General features: G+C 37.6%; 1 protein-coding gene across 1 annotated transcript in view; it reads left to right on the top strand.

Moving 5' to 3' along the window:
* LOC126251734 (85/88 kDa calcium-independent phospholipase A2-like) overlaps positions 1-16,731 on the top strand; it is a 188,426-nt gene that overhangs the window by 29,804 nt on the left and 141,891 nt on the right. Inside the window, exons 3-5 of the mRNA XM_049952340.1 lie at positions 4,818-4,942; positions 5,108-5,288; positions 11,910-12,131. Coding sequence (XP_049808297.1) covers positions 4,818-4,942; positions 5,108-5,288; positions 11,910-12,131 — 528 coding nt within the window. The remainder of the gene's footprint in view (positions 1-4,817; positions 4,943-5,107; positions 5,289-11,909; positions 12,132-16,731) is intronic.

The raw sequence follows: 16,731 nt of genomic DNA, 5'->3' as shown, positions 1-16,731 counted from the left end.
AATATACACTGGTGATAAAAATGATAGAAATCATACTAAATGGTAAAGAATGGGAAACTACTAACTGAGAAGAGATGAACACCGAAGGGAAAACAAATGGGTACTTTCTATTCCCTATTCTTTTTATTACTAAGATAAAAATGATAAGCATGTTGTGAGAAAGCTTTAATTAACTAGAGATGAGAAAGGCAGTAAGAACAGACAAAAATAGATCTTGGAGGAAATTTAGACCATGTTAGAGACAGTATTACAGGACGTGCTGGAGATATAAGTTCCATGCAGACTGTCCAGAGAAATGATTTGGATTGATTGGGTAAATCGGTTCATATGATTTTCAGGTAGCAGTTGACTAAATACTACTAGTATGTCTGCTGTAGAGTTTGTTTCTTATCATTGATGAAAACTGAGGGAAAAAAAGTGCAGCTGACTCCAGTATATAAGAAGGGTAGAAGAACAGACCTGCAAAATTACAGACCAATATTCCTAACTTCAGTTTTCTGCAGAATCTTTGAACATATTCTCAGTTCAAATATAATAAACTTTCTTGAGACAAAGAAGCTTATGTCCATGAATCAGCATGATTTTAGAAAGCATCACGTGTGCGAAACTCAGCTTACCCTTTTCTCATATAATATACTGCAAACTATGGATGAAGGGCAACAGGCAAATGCCATATTTGTAGATTTCCGGAAGGCTTTCGACATGGGGGCCCCATTGAAGGCTGTTAACAAAGGTATGAGCATATGGAATAAGTCCACAAATATGTGAGTGCTCGAAAACTTCCTAAGTTATAGAACCCAGTATGTTGTCCTCGATGGCGAGTTTTTGTCAGAGACAAAGGTATTGTCAGGAGTGCCCTGGGAAATGTGATAGGACTGCTGCTGTTCTCTGTATACATAAATGGTTTTTTGCGGATGGGGTGGGCGACAGTTGGCAGTTGTTGCTGATGATGCTGTGATGCAGGGTAAGGTGTCATTGTTGGTTGACTATAGGAAGACACAAGATGACTTGGACAAAATTTCTAGTTGATGTGGTGAATGACAGCTAGCTCTAAATGTGGGGAAAATGCAGGTTAGTGCAGATGAGTAGGAAAAACAAACCTTTAATGTTTGGTTACAGAGTTAACAGTGTCCTGCTTGACAGAGGCAAGCCACTTAAATATCTGGGCATAACATTGCAAAGTGGTATGAAATGGAACAAGCATGTGAGAACTGTGGTAGGAAAGGAAAATGTTCGACTTTGGTTTATTGGTAGAATTTTAGGAAAGAGTGGTTCTAATGTAAAGGATACCACATATAGGACAGTGATGTGACTCATTCTTCAGTACCACTTGAGTGTTTGGGATGTGTACCAGGTCCAATTCAAGGAAGACATCGAAGAAACTCAGAGGTGGGCTGCTAGATTTGTTACCGGTATGTTCAAACAATACATAAGTGTTATGGAGATGCTTCGGGAATTCAAATGGGAATCCTTGGAGGGAAGGTGATATTCTTTTCAAGGAATGCCATTGAGAAAATTTAGAGAATCAGCATTTGAAGCTGACTGCCGAATGATTGTACTGCTGCCAACATACATTGCTCATAAGGGCCACAAAGATAAGGTATGAAAAATTAGGGCTCGTACAGAGGCATATAGATAGTCATTTTTCCCTCTCACTATTTGTGAGAGGAACAGGAATGGAAATGACTAGTAGCAGTACAGAGTATCCTCCATCATGTACGTGAAAGTAGATGTAGACACACAAACAAACACAAACACACACACAAAATTCAAGCTTTCGCAACCAACGGTTGCCTCATCAGGAAAGAGGGAAGGAGAGGGAAAGATGAAAGGATGTGGGTTTTAAGGGAGAGGGTAAGGAGTCATTCCAATCCCGGGAGCGGAAAGACTTACCTTAGGGGGAAAAAGGACGGGTATACACTCGCACACACACACATATCCATCCACACATATACAGACACAAGCAGACATCTTTAAATATGTCTGCTTGTGTCTGTATATGTGTGGATGGATATGTGTGTGTGTGCGAGTGTATACCCGTCCTTTTTCCCCCTAAGGTAAGTCTTTCTGCTCCCGGGATTGGAGTGACTCCTTACCCTCTCCCTTAAAACCCACATCCTTTCATCTTTCCCTCTCCTTCCCTCTTTCCTGATGAAGCAACCGTTGGTTGCAAAAGCTTGAATTTTGTGTGTATGTTTGTGTTTGTTTGTGTGTCTATCAACATGCTAGCGCTTTCGTTTGGTAAGTTACATCATCTTTGTTTTTAGATATATTTTTCCCACGTGGAATGTTTCCCTCTATTATATTCATATCATAAAGTAGATTTAGATGTAATTACAAAAAGTTTGATAGACGATTTGTGTACTGTTACACTGGGCTCCATCTTTGAGTAAATATTAAATGCATGTGATGTGCTATTCGTGGAACACCTTCTGAATGTGTAGAACAGATTTTTTGTATGAAGTTACAATGTGGTGACGTTGGGTAAAATGTTACGCATTGTAATTGATTAACTATCTTGTGACTCACCAAAGTTTGATGGAGTAATGTGTGGTTACAGTGGCTCACTATCAAAGGATGACTATGTGCTGCCACAAGATCTTACTGATGTGTGCTATCTGCAGCTATCTAAGATGTAATTAGTAATAAAAATGTAGGATCATAGCTGAATTGTCGTTAGGTGGGGCAATGCCATTATGTAGGGCACAGTTTATTCCATTAAAACAATTCATAAACTGTTAACAATTTCATGAACTGTTACTGTTGAGCATTTAATTGTGAGCAGTATGATTGACAGTCACAAGTTTGATTGTGTGGAAGCACATCAGTAATGTTCCTGAACAAGGCTTCATAATGCATATTCCAAGTTGGAGCTCAGGCAGATCAACTTCTCAACTGGGTTTAGTGATAGCAATATATATCATTGATATACATCAAGAGTAGTATTGGACCAAGCCTACTTTCTTGTGGGACGTAAATATTAATGTGTTCTGGGTTATAAAAGAATTTTATGGTATGAATGGAGCTTGTTTGAGAGATCTTTAAGTGTTCCACTTTGTTTTTTCAGGTATGAGTGAAACCACGTATTTGCTGTTGTAGTAACCAAGTAACTTTTATCCAGCCACATTCTTTTTGAAAAAAATGTTTAAGGCTTTACAGTCCACAACAAGAATTTATTTTAAATCTGGCTAGAACATATGACTGTACTGCTACCAAGAGCAACCTAGGTTTCTTCTCATAATGCATGGGACTTTGCTCTTCTCTGTTTGCTTCTACACATCTCTTCATATAGGTACTACACTCATCATGTGCGTGGGTACTTAACTCTCTCTCTCTCTCTCTCTCTCTCTCTCTCTACCACTAAGCAGAATTTTTACAAAATTTAAACTGTGCAATCTACATCATTAAATTTTAACACGCCAAAATGTATATGGTCTTGTGTTGATCAAAATGCTGTTACAAACATAAATCGTGTCAAGTAAGGTATTCTAGTAGACATGTGTTAAAGACTTTATGAAACAAAAGAAACATGTAGATAATCAATTATAGACAGTCATGCAGTATATTCTGAAAGGTTTTGTTTTTATCTTTCTTATGGTACATCCATGATTTACTCTATCTAACACAATTTGCCCATAAGTAAGCTAATTATGAACAGTAAGTATCCAAAGTCAGTAATTTTATCAGATACACACAAATCTCCAAATGTAGAGTTGTATTACTATTAGTAGTGTGTATCAATCTTACTGAGTACTTTTGCTGTTTTTATTACTTGTGAATTAATGACTGAATTTCCTTAGTTGTTTACTATGTCTGATGCCTAATTAAGCCAGTATACTATGGATATCTCTTCACTATTTTGTAGCACCTGAAAAGTACCATCAGTTGATAGCTCACTTGATGTATCAGGTTTTGTTTAACTTACATTAGTTTTGGAGAAAAGTGTATAATTGTGTATCATAAACATGTATCATTCCATGTAGGCTTTCACGGCCGGCGTCTTCATCAACAAACACTTCCGGGCTAAGTTGCCGTGGTCGATCTGTAAAACTTCTTCTCCCTAACGTTTCGTTCTCAACTACGGAGAACATCTCCATAGTTGAGAACGAAACGTTAGGGAGAAGAAGTTTTACAGATCGACCACGGCAACTTAGCCCGGAAGTGTTTATTGATGTAAACATGTATGTCTGCTAAAGCATTTGTATGACCAATTAGCCCTTTACACCAAAAATACCTCATTCGGATTTCCTTTCTAGTTGTATGTTTGATTTCATTGTAACTCAGCTTTTACTGGCAGTGAGCAGTCACTATCTCCTGGTTACTGCCGAGTTTTTGCCTTTCACAGTGTCCCATTTAGAATATTCTTATTATGTTCACAGCTGTAAGTGGGTCTGAAAACCATGTACTCACCACATGGCTACCTCTTTATCTATGGTGACTGGATAGTCCTCTAGTAATTTCCTGGCCTTACTCAATCTGCCCTGGTGAAAGTTGATAATATAAAAGCATTGAGGGCCAAGCTTTCAGATGGCTACACACTGACTTTCATACTCAGGATGATGTGCCATATCACAGACTATTGACACAAGTGTGGCCAGTACTGGAGGTAATGGGAGGGAAATGGAGTAATATTGAGTTTCATTACTGTCGTTGGTGTATTTGGAAGGGCTGACACTACAGATATCAGTTGTTTATTTTTCTTTCCGTGCTGTCAAAAACTTTTATTTTTGTTAACATTAGTTTTAAATATATGTTTTTTAAATATAAAATGTAAAAAAAGTCTTAATTTTTAACATTTTTGTGTTGTTCTCCTTAAGTTGAGCAGCTTACAAGGCCTCCAGAAACTGTGTGATGCCTTGAGAGAGAATCCGTCGTGGTCTCTAGCCCATCTTGCAGCACACTTTTCACTGAATGAATGTTTCGAGAAACCTTCTGTTTCGAGGTAGGCATACTGTTTGTTAAGGCCTATTCTTAAAACTAATCATTTAGTTTATTTTGACTGATAATATCTCTCAATAAAATTTGATTCTCTGTTTTGCAATTATACATGTTTAACATGTAGAGTTTAGCAAGTAAGAAAATTTCTTTGTTATCTGTTCTTCTGCAGCGAGATAAATGTCCCCGAGACGAGTACTGGTATGTCACCACTTCAAGTGGCTGTGAAGACGGGAAATTTAAAAACAGTTCAGGCCCTTCTGACATGCAGAGATGTAAGCCTAGAGCATTTAGACTATGAGGCAAACTCTGTCTATCATTATGCTGCAAATACGTCAAAGGAAATTATACAGGTACTGTTGAGTATGTACATTATAGTGATTTATTCATTCAGGTATATTGTTCGCAACTGTGTAAAATTTGCTTTTGTAAAACAAGAAATAATATATGATGGGGCAAACTGCAGGAAACAGTCGCTGAAGGGATAAGGAGCAAAAAAGGTCATATTGATATTTGGTCAGAAATATGTTGCAAGGGGAGTACACCGACTTGGAGGTAGAGCTAAACGACCTTTGACAGTGTAGATTTCAGTAATTGAAAGCAAATATGAGAACAAATCAGGCAAGTGAAAATGTTCTATCTATACTAGTGTTTTAGATCCACACTCAAGAGAGTAGTGAGCTCGAGCGCCATTGTGCAGTAACCACATTACCCTTCGCACCACCAAAGGCATGTCATCCAGCAGGGGAGGCAGCGTCACCCACAGGAAATGCAGATATGCCTCACCTGCCCGTACATTGAGGCTGATGGTTCACTGCCACCATATCATGGGGATTCTCCGTAACCCGAAGGTGGGTATTGTGAAGATTGACATTATAGCACCTTTTAAAGGTTGACTCGTGTGTAAATAGTATGGATTACAAAATGCCAGTACCATTGAGGCATGTGCAACACACCAGTGACAAAACTGTTCCTGCAGATGCAAATCTGTATGTGATAAGGCCTGCTATGATAATGACAGTGACAATTGTCATGGAGAATGTTCCACACAGTTGTCTGACTTATCCCTTGCTGGCAGGCCACCTGCCTGGTGCCGATACAGGGGCCAATGTCAATAAATAAATAAATAAATAAATAAAACTGTCTCCATCTTTAAATGGATGTGCTTCCCTTGAAACATTTCTGGCCGTATGTCCATATGACATTTTTTGTTTCTTATTCTCCCAGGGATACTTTTCTGCAGTTTGTCCCATATCACATGTATACATATGTTTTTAATGTAAACAGACATGAAACAATAGTATTTTGTTTGATAAATTGCATGTGTGATAACTTACTTATAATAATAAATGAAGGCACATTACTGTGAACAATTATTTTAATGCCATTCTTTCTTTCAACATATGCTCCTTGTGTTAGTTTTGAAATTGTATCTAGTTGATGCACCTCTGAGAATCTGTATAAAGGCATAGGAGTATAAAAACTGATGTTCTGTGAGATAAACATGAAAAGAATGGTGTAAGAGTAAATTTAAAAAAAAAAAAAAAATATTCTGGCTTCTCATTTTATGTGGTAGCCCTTTCTATGACTAAATGGAATTGGTGAACAGAATTTTGGAGGAAGTACGTATCTGGGTATTTGCTTTAACATGCACTTCATTTATAACATCACTCTGTGCTGATAAACCATTAAAACATTGTTCTTTAACTATAATTCTGTTTATTTTTTTTCTCAAAATTTTATGGATTAATGAATTGTGTTACTGTATACTGCCATCTAACTCAGTCATAGCATTGATCTGTTTCACCTATCAGAGTTGAAAATCCACTAAATCTTTCATCAGTGTTATCTCTCTGTATGGTATAATCATAGCATGGTTACAAAATGAAGAAATCCACATAGTTAGCAGGTTTGTCAACAATAACTGAGAGCACCTCCACTGACATAACTTCTTTCTCTGCCAGCTTCTTGCATACTTTGGAGTAGTTAATTTTGTATTTTCTGACAAGTCTCTTTTCAGAATGAAGCATTTTGAACATGGAATTTCAGGAATTTCAGTAGTGAGTTGTTTCTAGTAATGTATTGTATTAAACCTGTTTTATTTGACTGTTTATTTTCATTACATTCCTTTTACGTCAGTTTATGGAAGCCACACAGTTTAAGGTAGAACTTCTTAGTGTGACGAAACCAAGCTTTAAGTGAGAAGTCTAGGAATACACAACAACCCACTTTGCTTTTGTAAGAATTATGAAGTTAAAATTAGAGCAGTTACAGCATGGGCAAGGGCATATAATCAACTACTATTCCCTTGTCCATACAAGGATGGAATGGGAAGAAGCCTTATTAACTGGTACAATTTGAAGTGCCTTCTGCCAGGCATTGCACAATGGTTTGCAGAGTATTGATGTAGATGTAGAACCAAGCATGTTATTTTTGTGTTTGTGTAAAGTGTTGCACTTGTAAAATTTTTCGTGCAGCTGCTAAAGCCTACACATGAACTTATGCAGTACCTGCTGCATCATCTTTAACTTCAAATAGGAGACAAGAAAATCAGAAAATCATGCTCCTAAAATCATATCCACTAATTCTGACTTTTTTTGTAAGAAGCTTTATAATATCCACATATGTGGTGTTTCTGGCGGCTCATTGTGGTTTACATAAATGTGCAGGAATGGAGTCTGTCTTCCAAGTTCATTAGCAGTTCCTGATTATGGAACTTGCTAATTTTGTACTGCAGCTGAAATTGCTAGAAATCTATAAGAAACAAAAGGAGGAAATCTTCCAATTAACTGTAATGAACACGTTCATAACTTATTTCGTGTTAAGACCACGTGTGTGTGATCCATAGACTTCCCTGTGCAGTTAACATCTGCAACGTCTTCCTGTTTCTTCCATAAAAAGTACTATTTCTTAATCTTTACTGTAAACTAATGGAATGTAGCAGCCATGTTTCCCACATTAGCTGTAATGACTGTTGGCACTCTCTAAATTGTATTTTCATACATCGGCCACCTTTCGTGTAGAGGTTGCCGATGTATAGCCAATTACTTCAAAAAAATGATAATGCAGTGTATCAGTCACTACTGCACCTAAGGACGCAAAAATTGCTGACACAATGTAAACAGACACAAGCAAGGCTGTATGTCCTGACAATGACAATGAGATGCAGCTTTGATGCAGAGTATATGAGGCCTGTCACAGCCTCGGCTTTGGGTACTGCCAACAATGTTGGCATTTACCTCTTACAAAGCACCACTTGTACAAATTATAGTGTGTAGTGAGTTTCCCCGCATAATTGTTACAAGTGGTACCAAACAAGAATTTGTAAATTGTGTAGAAAAATTTCTGCTATCAGTCACAATAAAATTAATTTTTCCACACACTGTAAAGGAACAGGCACGGAGTTCAACAGCATCCACTACAGATAAAATTCATTTAAATTTGTAAATATCTTTTTCAGTATAGTAAAAATTGCTTTGCTGTCACAAATAAGCCAGTGTTTGTGAAAAGTGGACCAGAAATAAAGCAACCAAGTGAATAAAATGAAATGCTTAGAACAAATCTTTCATGGCATGAAAAACACTTCATTCATTTTTCAGCAATACACAATTGAATGAATGAAAGAACATTTTACTCTGCATCAGTGACAAATAAATCAATACCATCATCTAATTGACAGTCACAGCCCTCAAAACTTTATCCATAATGACTGGAAGTGATACATTATTGATTGTTTTATACTGGGAAAATTATTTATGACTGAGGTCTTTGCATCAGCAAGACATAAGGGCATGTTCATATCCCCTCAACACATTTTTGTTGTTGTTGTTACAATTTTTGTTAGTGCCTGCTCTTCACAAGGAATCATTTGGATAATTAGCGAGACTTATGAACACAAAAAGATTTCTTCTGATAAACTGAAAATTGAATTGCCAGAGATGATGAATGCATGGTTGAAAAAAGTGTGTTGCTCTCTGAGTAGTGGTACATATGATTGTTCATCATTTCCCTGCTTCTGACTTGTTCTGGTCATCTCATTTCATGTCATGTAGAATCTACCTGTGTGCTGTCGTTTTAGTTATGTATGCATAATGTGTGAAATAGGAGGTACATTTCATAACTAATGTGAACTAATTTTTAAATATCTCTTTACAGTCCTTCAGTATAGTGTCCCTGCATCTCTATGACTGAATCCCAACATCTCGGAAGCTCTGTTATTCCATCCAGGACACCACTACTGTTTATCTGTCGAATGGCTCGGGTAATTGTGGTAGAAACTTCTTCCAGAGAAAGGTGACGACAACCACATAAAGGTTTTTTTCAACTAACGGAGCATGTCAAAGTCTGATGGATACATTTTGGGCTGTAGGGAGGATGTGGCAACACCTCCCATCTGTATTTGTGCAGTTTTTATGCTACAATATTGCCAATATGCAGGCAAGCATTGTTGTGAAGAATGAGTGGCTCAATCTTGAGCTGCTGAGGTTGGGTTTTCTGCATTTTTCTGCACAGCTTTTGCATGAAGTTATAATATACTGCTGTGACACAAGCTTGAGCTTTGTTGATCACTTGAAACTTTTTGGACAAGGAGAATCTGAAGCTCTCCACTCATTGGACTGTGATTTCAACTCTGGTTCAAAGTCTCTAATCCATATTTCATCAGTAACAAAAATTCAAGACAAGAATCCTTGACCTTCAAAGTTGAATCATTGTTTGAGCAAGGTTATAATGCCAAGCATTTCTGCTTGTCAGAATATAGAATACTAATGTTGGGGGAATTCTTGTGGCTTCAGAAAGCTCCTCACAAGTCACACCACAAACATCACTCAACACACTTGTTTTTGTTGAGTTTTTGCAGTGTAAAGTTTTATCTTGATGTACAACCACTGGTCTTAAACAGTCATACTGGAGACCTATGCAAGGTGCATTTCTACGTCTCACCAATTTTATGTTATAGTACACAATGAAAAAAAAAAAAAAAAAAACAAAGACATCTTCCTCAAGCTCCCAACTGCATCTGATGTCATTTTCATTGTCGTGCGCATCAAACAATCCACAGTAGTGCCAACGTGTGCATTATTTATGAATATCCCTTGTAAAAGAAAAGTTGTTGTCAGAAATGCTTTTGAAGTCAATGTGTTTAAACTTGCTGTCTGTTGCATACTGTCTCTAGCTTTCCAAGGATGTTAGCCATAACCAGTCGAATCAAAAGTGTCCACAAAGAAAAATTCAAATCGAAAGTGTCCACGAAGCAACCAGACTAGACAGCATGTTGTACAATCACTACATGAAGTTGCATTTTAATTTACAGATTTCTTTGAACAACAGTAATGACATATAAAGCATTATTCTGTAATCATTTAAAAGATCACACAGTGAAAAGAAAACGAAAATAAAAAGTTTCAAAATATTTTGATTGACAGTGCTCCACAGCAGTAATGTATTTTATGAAAGTCAGGTTGTGAAACATACCAACAGCTCCCACAAAAATCTCTGTATTGTTGTTACCTAAAAGATCAGCATCAGGCTGCAAAACATCACTGTAGCCTATGTATGTAGGCTTTCAGTAATGACCACTACATCTCAAGTTGAGAACGTGTAAGATCAAATCCTTTTCTGAATTTCTGTCTTTGAAATGTCAGATATGAACTGAATTACTGGTTGAATGTACATAATGAATGTCACTTAACAATTAAAGTTTTGAAAATCCAACACCTAGTCAAAAACTTCTGTATCCTCGTCAGACACCAGAAACTATTGAAGAGTAATGTGTACATGTTGCCTGCTTTGTCATTTGCAATGTCTTATATTCAAATATAATTGTGTATCTCAGAGCTCACCATTACACATTCTCACATCACTTGACATTGTAATCACAGCTTGATTGTACAGAGCTGTGCTAAAACTGTCAGTTAGTGAGAATGTGTAATGATGGACACGGTGACAGACAATGGTTTGTTAGCACAGAATTAGTGCTGAATAGCATCCAGTATGTGTGATGACTGGTTCACATACAGTGAATTTGATGGCCAAGACATCATCATGAGTTAATTATTAAGCTCCTCAAACCCCCACTGTAGCATAATTTTGGCTTGGCTGACACAGAAGTTAACCTGCTGGAAGAGGTCATTGCCATCAGGGAAAACATCAGGCATGAAGGGCTTCAGTCAGTTTGAAATATAATTCATGTAATCAACTGTTGTCACTGTGCCTTTGATTACTACCGCAAGTCCCGTGAAAGCCCAGGTCAATTTCCACCATAGCATAATACTGTGCCCATCAGCCTGCACCTGTGGCATGATGCAGGTTTCAAGCAGCCGTTTGCTGGATGATGACATATGCGCACTTGCCAGTCAACTTGTAACAAGAAACATGAATCATCTGACCAGGGAACACATTTCCATTGATTTATGGCCTGTTTTTGGGGATTCCATGCCAGTTGCAATTGTAGTTGATAATGTCGTTACATTAACGGGGAAACACAATGGGGTCATCTACTGTGGAGGCCCATGTTTAAGGATTGCGCCGATTGGTATGCCCAAAAACATTTTTGCCTGCACCAGCACAGTACTTTTTGTCAGGTAAGGCAATGTTGCGTGGTGCAATGATGAACTTTTAGATAGAAACTGTGGTAGCACATTAAAGAAATTTCAATTCACTTAGCAGATGTGTGTTTTTTCAACATGACTTGCATAAAAAACAAGTTTTAGTTGTATCAGTCATCGATGAAATACTGTAGTGATGAAGTTGGATTTTATTGTTTTCAAAGTAACCAGTACAAATGATAGCCTTTGATACATTTTAAGAGCAAATAGCTATCTGACTTTCACATTGACTAATATTTTTTTAAGGAGATAAGATAATGATAGAATAATTTCTTGAAAACTACTACACATCTGCTGTCAGGTAGTCTTAGATTTGATTTATTACCATTAACATTGTCATTCTTTTCATACATTCTTTTTGTTTTGTAGGCACTGAGTTCAGTTTGTGCTAAGAGCCTAAACCAACGTAATATAAATGGCTACACACCTCTGCATTTGGCATGCCTGGCAGACAAACCAGACTGTGTTAAAGCTCTACTTCTGGCAGGTGCCGATGTGAACATTGCTGCCAATAAAGGGTCTGATACAGCAACACCCCCTGGAAATGTTGCTGATTTTCTGCAGGGCAATGCAAATAAGTTGCAAGTGAAAGTGAGTATGCAACTAATTTTAATGTACTTCAGCAGCAGTAACTGCTGATTGAAATATGAAACCTGTTGTGTTTGAACAGCTATTATCACGTCTACTCATAGGTATGTCCTAAAAGTCATGCCAAAATTCAAATGTTGCAGTCTTACAATCTTTATATTGTATGCATTTTGTTCTGCTATCTGTACAGTGCGTAGAGCTTAAAATCCACGGACTATTATCTGGTGTGTCATTTTTCCATATACAGGTACACCCTTGGAAAAGAATTCTTCTGTTGTTATTTCACTCTTAGTAATTTGCATAGCAACTGAAATACTAAGAATAAACATTTTCACTTTTTGAAAATGTGCACCTTGACTGAAACCTAGATTACCAAGTATCATAAGCAATACTCTTTTACTCTTTGGAGTTAAATAAATAAATATATAAGTATACTTTCATTACCTACTGCGTTTTCACACAAATGACAAATGTATGTGCTTTCTCTCTCTCTCTCTCTCTCTCTCTCTCTCTCTCTCTCTCTCTCTCCCCCCTCTCCCCCCTCCCCCCCATCCTCCCTCCCCCTCCCCCCCTCCTTCCTCCTTTTCTTTCTACTGAGTGAGATGATGTAGTGGTCAAGAAACTGCACTTGTTTTCAGCAGGTTCAAGATTCAAAGCTCCATGTAACCATCCAGTCTTGAGTTTTCCATAATTCCTCTGAATCAGGGTGTTCCAGTGTGAGTGCTTGCCACAAGCAGCTGGGTACCCAGTACTCACTGCTGCAGCTGGGCATCCATTGACCCAAGTGGACAGTGGTGGGCAAACAGCGGACACTTGAGCAGTTAGACAGCCAGGCTGTTGTGTAGACAGTTACGCTGCACTGGCAGCGGTAGCTGTGTGTCTTGCGCATGCACAGAAAGTGTGCAGTAAGTCTGCCTGGTGGGTTGTCTACCCATTGGTGAGCTGTGATAGGAGCCTTTAATCCCTTCAGGTGAATTTGGAAATCAAGTCTTTAAATACATTGCTGCTGATTTCCTTCTCCATCCATGTCCAACAGAGCCTGTATTTTTTTCTAATGACAATGTCATTAAGGGAAACTAAACTGTGACCTTACTGTTTTTTCATCTTCTACCATTATTATGCTGCAGCTCTTCCTGTATGCTCTTAACATACTTCCTCTCAAACATGTGATGAATTCAGTGTTTTACATATTACTCTCACTGCTCATCTGTTGGGAGTTCCTTATTTGCACCTTCTGCCTGTTCCAATTGAGATACAGTTTTCAATGCATAAATTAAAAAAAAAAATGCTTGTATGTTCTTCATGGTCACTTTTTATATAGAACAGCTGCATGGTGCGTAGTCAGGTCTAAAACTGTAACAAGCAACAATGATCCTGCTACTTGCCTTCATTGGCTGCTTCATTGTAACCATTACAGTTGCTGCGTGATGATGTGTGAGTCTAGTTTGATTCGTGCTTGTACTGCAGTTATTTATCGTTAGACATGTATTGATTTCTGAAAGGTTCTATGATGTATTTATTTAATATGGAAATTTTGTAGAATATTCTATGTATATATAAGTTCAGCTTCATGTGTACTCTTGTGTGTACTCAGAAAACATGCTTTCAGTGCGACATGCTAGTTCATGTTGACCATCCTGCTCACGTAACCAGTTCTTCATTCTGGATTCTACATGATATAGTTTGGTGAAGGCATTGGATTTCTTTAACATCGATATTGCAATGGGTCCAGTAAGGCTTCGTAAAACCTGTTGCTTTCATGGACGAGTCAGAGTACAAATAGTTCACATTATCAAGGTAACAGTGAATGCATAAGCATTTTGAGTTAGATACATATCAGGCATCCAGCAGTGTTTCTGGGAAAAACTTGCCTGGATCTGATGAAAAGGATAATGGAATTCAATCATATCTCTTAAGTACAACAGGTGGGATGACACGTAGTTTGAGAAAGTTGAGGAAGAACTCAAGAACTGGAACAAATTTCGGACATAAATTCAGCAAAAATTCAGTGAAAATCAGTAAAAGCACTAATAGTGGAAGAACAACTGTAGAACAGAGCCCAACACTAGGGGGAGATGACACAGTTATAAAAAAGAGTGTGTTTTATCACTGTTTACACAATAAATGTGAATGTTATGGATGCTGACAATTTCACATTAAATGACATGCTTGGCACAAGATGTCTGCCAAGTGCTTCTTTCGAAGTATCTACATCTACATCTACATGGATACTCTGCAAATCACATTCAAGTGCCTGGCAGAGAGATAAAAATCGTGGGACTGACCAGGGATCGAACCTGAGATCTTTGTATTTGTAGTCTTGCTCTTTACCACTTTGCCACCGTGTAACCACCACTGCTATGGAGGATTTAATCAAATGATGCTGACATATTGAGACAATCCATCAGAAAAGAGTATACCAAAAGAAATTTGCCAGACTTCTGAAAGTCATACTAACAGCAATCATGGAAGACCATTAGGACCTAACATCAAAAATGTATCAAAGAGTAAGAGAAAAGTTACGAGGGTTTATGGCAGCTGTTGGGTATGAACACAGATGGCTGTGGAAGCAGCAGCGTTCAATATTGCAACCATACAGGATGAGATAGCTTTGCAAATTTGAGAAGAGGTTCATTGTTCATTGACACCAATCACTACTAGACAGATCAACATTAATGAAAGGAGTCATAAACCCTGGACAGATCTTGTATCTGTTAGACAACATCCAATGTCTAAAGTTTATGGTGACACAGATATGATTTTCTCACCATGGTCAGTCCAATTGCCACACATAAAAATTGACAGATGGAGAACAGAGAGCATGCCAGTACGGTTATGATTTGGCTGCCCTGGGCACATCATAATGTAAACAAAAAGGAAGTGTGTATAATAACTATTATGCTGCAAGACTTTAAACAGCAGGTCAGTTTTATCGATGACAGGAAACTGCATGTGGCCACAGCAATATGCAGGATGAAGCCTATCATTCTGTCATGCACAAAATTGCTCTGCAATGCACCAGTTGCTGCCTGTTACCTTCCAGAGATTCTAGCCACTCACTCAGCCATCAGAATCAACTAAATGAAGCAATCATATATAAATGTGAAGCCATGACAAATGAAAGTCCTCCGTGGATGGCAGTTGCTAAGATGGCAGGAAACCACATGACATTATCATTGATGAACAACCTGTCCAGGCACAGGAAGATTCTGGTGTGTTGTTTTCAGTGATACCAGAGTTTTATTGTCACCAATGAAAGAAAATTATGTTCCAAGATTCAAAGGCTGGAGATTGCAAATGGAAAATATGTCCAGCTGACTGGAGCATGTGTTGTTCTAATAAATGTCAGTGACAAAAGAAGGACCTCTGAATTTGTCATTTTACCACAATGAAGGTGTAATGTTATCCTTGTATGGGGCTTGAAGACATCATAAGCTGTCAGAGACTGTGAAAGATGGAGCTCCAGATAAAATCTGGGGGTGTAGTTCAGTGCAAAAAGGTATTCAGCTTCGCAAAAGAGATTTATATGCCAGTGATGATCATAACCATCACAGGAGGACAAACAGAGCTGTGAGCCACCAGCTGCTATGAATGCCTGTATCTCATCCCAAATGGTATTTGTTTAGGGACACCCGAACCATTTCAGGAAAATTTACACAGTACCATGGAGAATCATATTTCACTATATAACATCCTACTACAATTTTTAAGGTTTACAAATGAAGCAAATGTTTCTATCTTTTGATTTTAACCAATAATTGAAGAGTATTGCAGAATGTTAGATCTGTATTTAGTAGAATGCAACTTGTCTTAGATTTCCACTGTTGTGGTAGGGGTGATTATTGATGAGGTGGCTTCACTACAAATGCTTTTTTCTGCTTGGATTTATTGTGTGTGTAGGACCAGAAAAGGTAGCACTCTAACTACTGAAGTGGCTTTGAAATACATTTTCACTATTTTGACCAAATACAATAAAATATACTAATTTTAATGTAATCCTATCTTATTGCACACATCTGAACTCCAACAAACTTTGCACAGACTCAACTCAACTGAACTCGCCTGGTCACTGCCATATTACATTAAATAATGCAATAACAATTACATGTACTGAACTCCATTATTATCAATACTACATTTATTTAATTACAATTCAAAATGTTAGTTTTATAATACCTTTTCACCTTGTGTAATAACAAAAAGTGAAACAATTCTTATGTTATTATTAAAATTCCAACTGAGTTTTGTTTTCACGTGAAATTAAATAATTTTTTGAACAATTACTTTACTGAATGTTTTAATTACAAATTAATTTTTCAAGGGATTTTGTCACGAATGTATCTTCAATGTTTGTATTGTGGTTCTCTTGAGGTGAATAAGTACTAATGTCTGATCCCATAATAGCTGACATGGCAATATTACACGAGTGCTGTAAGAAAAGTAAACATGAATTAGATGTTTGATGATGATGTTTGGTTTGTGGGGCTCTCAACAGCGTGGTCACCAGCGCCCGTACAAAGTCCCAATTTTTTTTCACAGTCCAATTTTTTTACACAGTTCAATCTAGTCATGTCATGGATGGTGATGGTGATGGTGATGAAGA

This window comes from Schistocerca nitens, chromosome 4 (genome assembly GCF_023898315.1).
Source record: "Schistocerca nitens isolate TAMUIC-IGC-003100 chromosome 4, iqSchNite1.1, whole genome shotgun sequence".
NCBI lineage: Eukaryota > Metazoa > Arthropoda > Insecta > Orthoptera > Acrididae > Schistocerca > Schistocerca nitens.
Note: the sequence above shows the minus strand (reverse complement) of the source record. Positions and strands in the feature narration are given on the sequence as shown.